At 30.6% G+C, this 2,267-nt stretch overlaps 1 protein-coding gene across 1 annotated transcript; it reads left to right on the top strand.

Moving 5' to 3' along the window:
• Positions 1-1,300: 1,300 nt before the first annotated feature.
• On the top strand, positions 1,301-1,729 carry Smp_198620 (putative multiple pdz domain protein; the record flags this gene model as incomplete). Its single annotated transcript, XM_018789377.1, has 1 exon — positions 1,301-1,729. One exon carries the CDS (start codon positions 1,301-1,303, stop codon positions 1,727-1,729), a length of 429 nt encoding a protein of 142 aa, XP_018654826.1.
• Between the last annotated feature and the right edge of the window lie 538 nt (positions 1,730-2,267).

The raw sequence follows: 2,267 nt of genomic DNA, 5'->3' as shown, positions 1-2,267 counted from the left end.
ATCAGTTAAGTGTTCTGGCGCGAGACTGGTAGGTCCTGGGTTCGAATCTCGCGAGGTGGGATCGTGGGTGCGCACTGCTGAGGAGTCCCACAGTAGGACCAAATGGTTGTCCAGTGCTTCCAAGTTTTCCATGGTGGTCTAGCTTCAATTGACTCATGATCTCAACTATGTATATATATATATATATATATATATATATATATGGCTTTAATCAATATAATCTGTGAAACTAAGATTAGTTCAATCATAATTTAATGAGGCGATTTTATGACATGACTGTTTACTCTTTCACATACTTAAATATTACCGGATATCTCTGTGACGGTGTATTTTATGAATTGATTGATACCGTCAGTATTTTTGGTATATAGGATACAAACTGTGAAATATGTCATGGTTTTAGGGAGAACATGTCGTTGTATAATATCAAATAAAAACTAACTACTTTGCTGAACTCCTCAGTGTCTAGGTAAATTCAAGAATTAAGAATATATTATTTACCACTATATTCTTATTAATTTCATCTTGCTAAATTATGGTTTCTTATTTAGTAAAGCGCTGATTTTCTCTGGAACCACATTTATCAGGGTAATAAACTATCAAAAATGTGCCCTTCATATGGATGCAGATGGTGCATATGTTAATCCACTTTCAAATTTTGATTAGTTAATTTTTTTAAAAAATTAGTACCTTAACAACTACGTTTATTCGAAGGAATAGTTACAATGTGTAAACATATATATGCACATATCAACATGAATGTATAGACACAAGTATGTCTATGGCTTTACAAACAATTTCTGTAGTTAATCGAATCAGAATTAAGCATATTGTATAGCAAATATAGTTACAGGTAGATAGTATTTTCAAGGTTTAATAAAGAAATGAAAATTTTTACTTGTCTTTTTACTGATTGGTTAATCGTGTTAGGTAAAATCTTCCTTGTGTATATAAAAGGTTTGCTGAAGGTAAATATTGTTGTCTTCACGTTTCTCTGACTTGGCAATGTCCTGTTGTTTGGTAATAATGTTTTAATAATAATAATAATAAGAGAACGTAATCTACACTTCATCAAGTGGAATATCGTTATGTTTGTAAAACTAATTTAGTTGTATAAGTGTTTGACTGTAACGTTTTGAAAATGTCTATGGAATCGAACAATTTCGATTAGAAAAGTGTAGGACGATTCTGACATATGCTTCTAAAAGTTACTAATTACATTGATCGAATTACATAGTCCTCATATAAATATTACATATTACTGATCAATAGAATTATGACATGATGATGATATTGGAACATGTCAACAGATCCAAACTTATATAATGTGAGTTTAACATCTAAACAAACAAAAATGCCTTCAACACCTTACTTTTTTGGTGAAACTTGTCAAGATTTACATCAACAACATAGTAAAAGTGGTAATGATAATAAAACTAATGATAAAGAAAATTATGGCCACAATAAAAATGAAACAGAAATGATTGAATCGAATGAAATGGATTTAATTTACACTCAAACAGATAACGATAATCTCACACCATCTATAATACTTACTTCTGATGATACTGATTGGAAACCATGTGAACAAGGTAGTATTTCAAGTATGGAATCTATATCGAATTCACCAAGTCCTAGAACTTCATATAATTCCTTACTACACTGGGGTATTAATAATGCAAAAGATGAAAGAGGTAAGTGTGATTCTAATCAATTATATAATAGTTAGCTGCATATTACTATGTTAAGGATCTTTTTAGTCTCACATACCGATTGATAAGAGGTTGAGATCCACTGAAAATTAGTTAACACTAGTTGGCTATTTCATTCCAATTTATAACTACTCAGTGGTGTTTATCTACGAACCCCTATGGGATGAAACTGAGAACCTTTATCTTGTATGCGAAGAACGCAATGTATTTATCTTAAGTTGAAACCAAATGATTTCTTCAGATTTGAATACCTGTAAACCCTAATTACAATCTTAAGTTCATAATAAAAGTTCATAAAAAATTTTTTTTCATTTGTACTGTCCATGTGACACATAAAATCTTATGGGTAGCTTAGATTTTAATTATTTACTATCAGTGTTCATGATTTCTGTATACTGTTGTATTACTAAGAACTGTCAAGTAAAAACTGCAGTCATTATTTTTGTTTATAACTATTGAATACAACATATGAAAGGGTGTGCGGTATACATTCGTTAAAACACGAACCTTATATATGATTATTAAGGCCAAACTAATGCTCAGGAGGAAATCTGT

The sequence above is a fragment of the Schistosoma mansoni genome, chromosome W (genome assembly GCF_000237925.1).
Source record: "Schistosoma mansoni strain Puerto Rico chromosome W, complete genome".
Classification (NCBI taxonomy): domain Eukaryota; kingdom Metazoa; phylum Platyhelminthes; class Trematoda; order Strigeidida; family Schistosomatidae; genus Schistosoma; species Schistosoma mansoni.
Note: the sequence above shows the minus strand (reverse complement) of the source record. Positions and strands in the feature narration are given on the sequence as shown.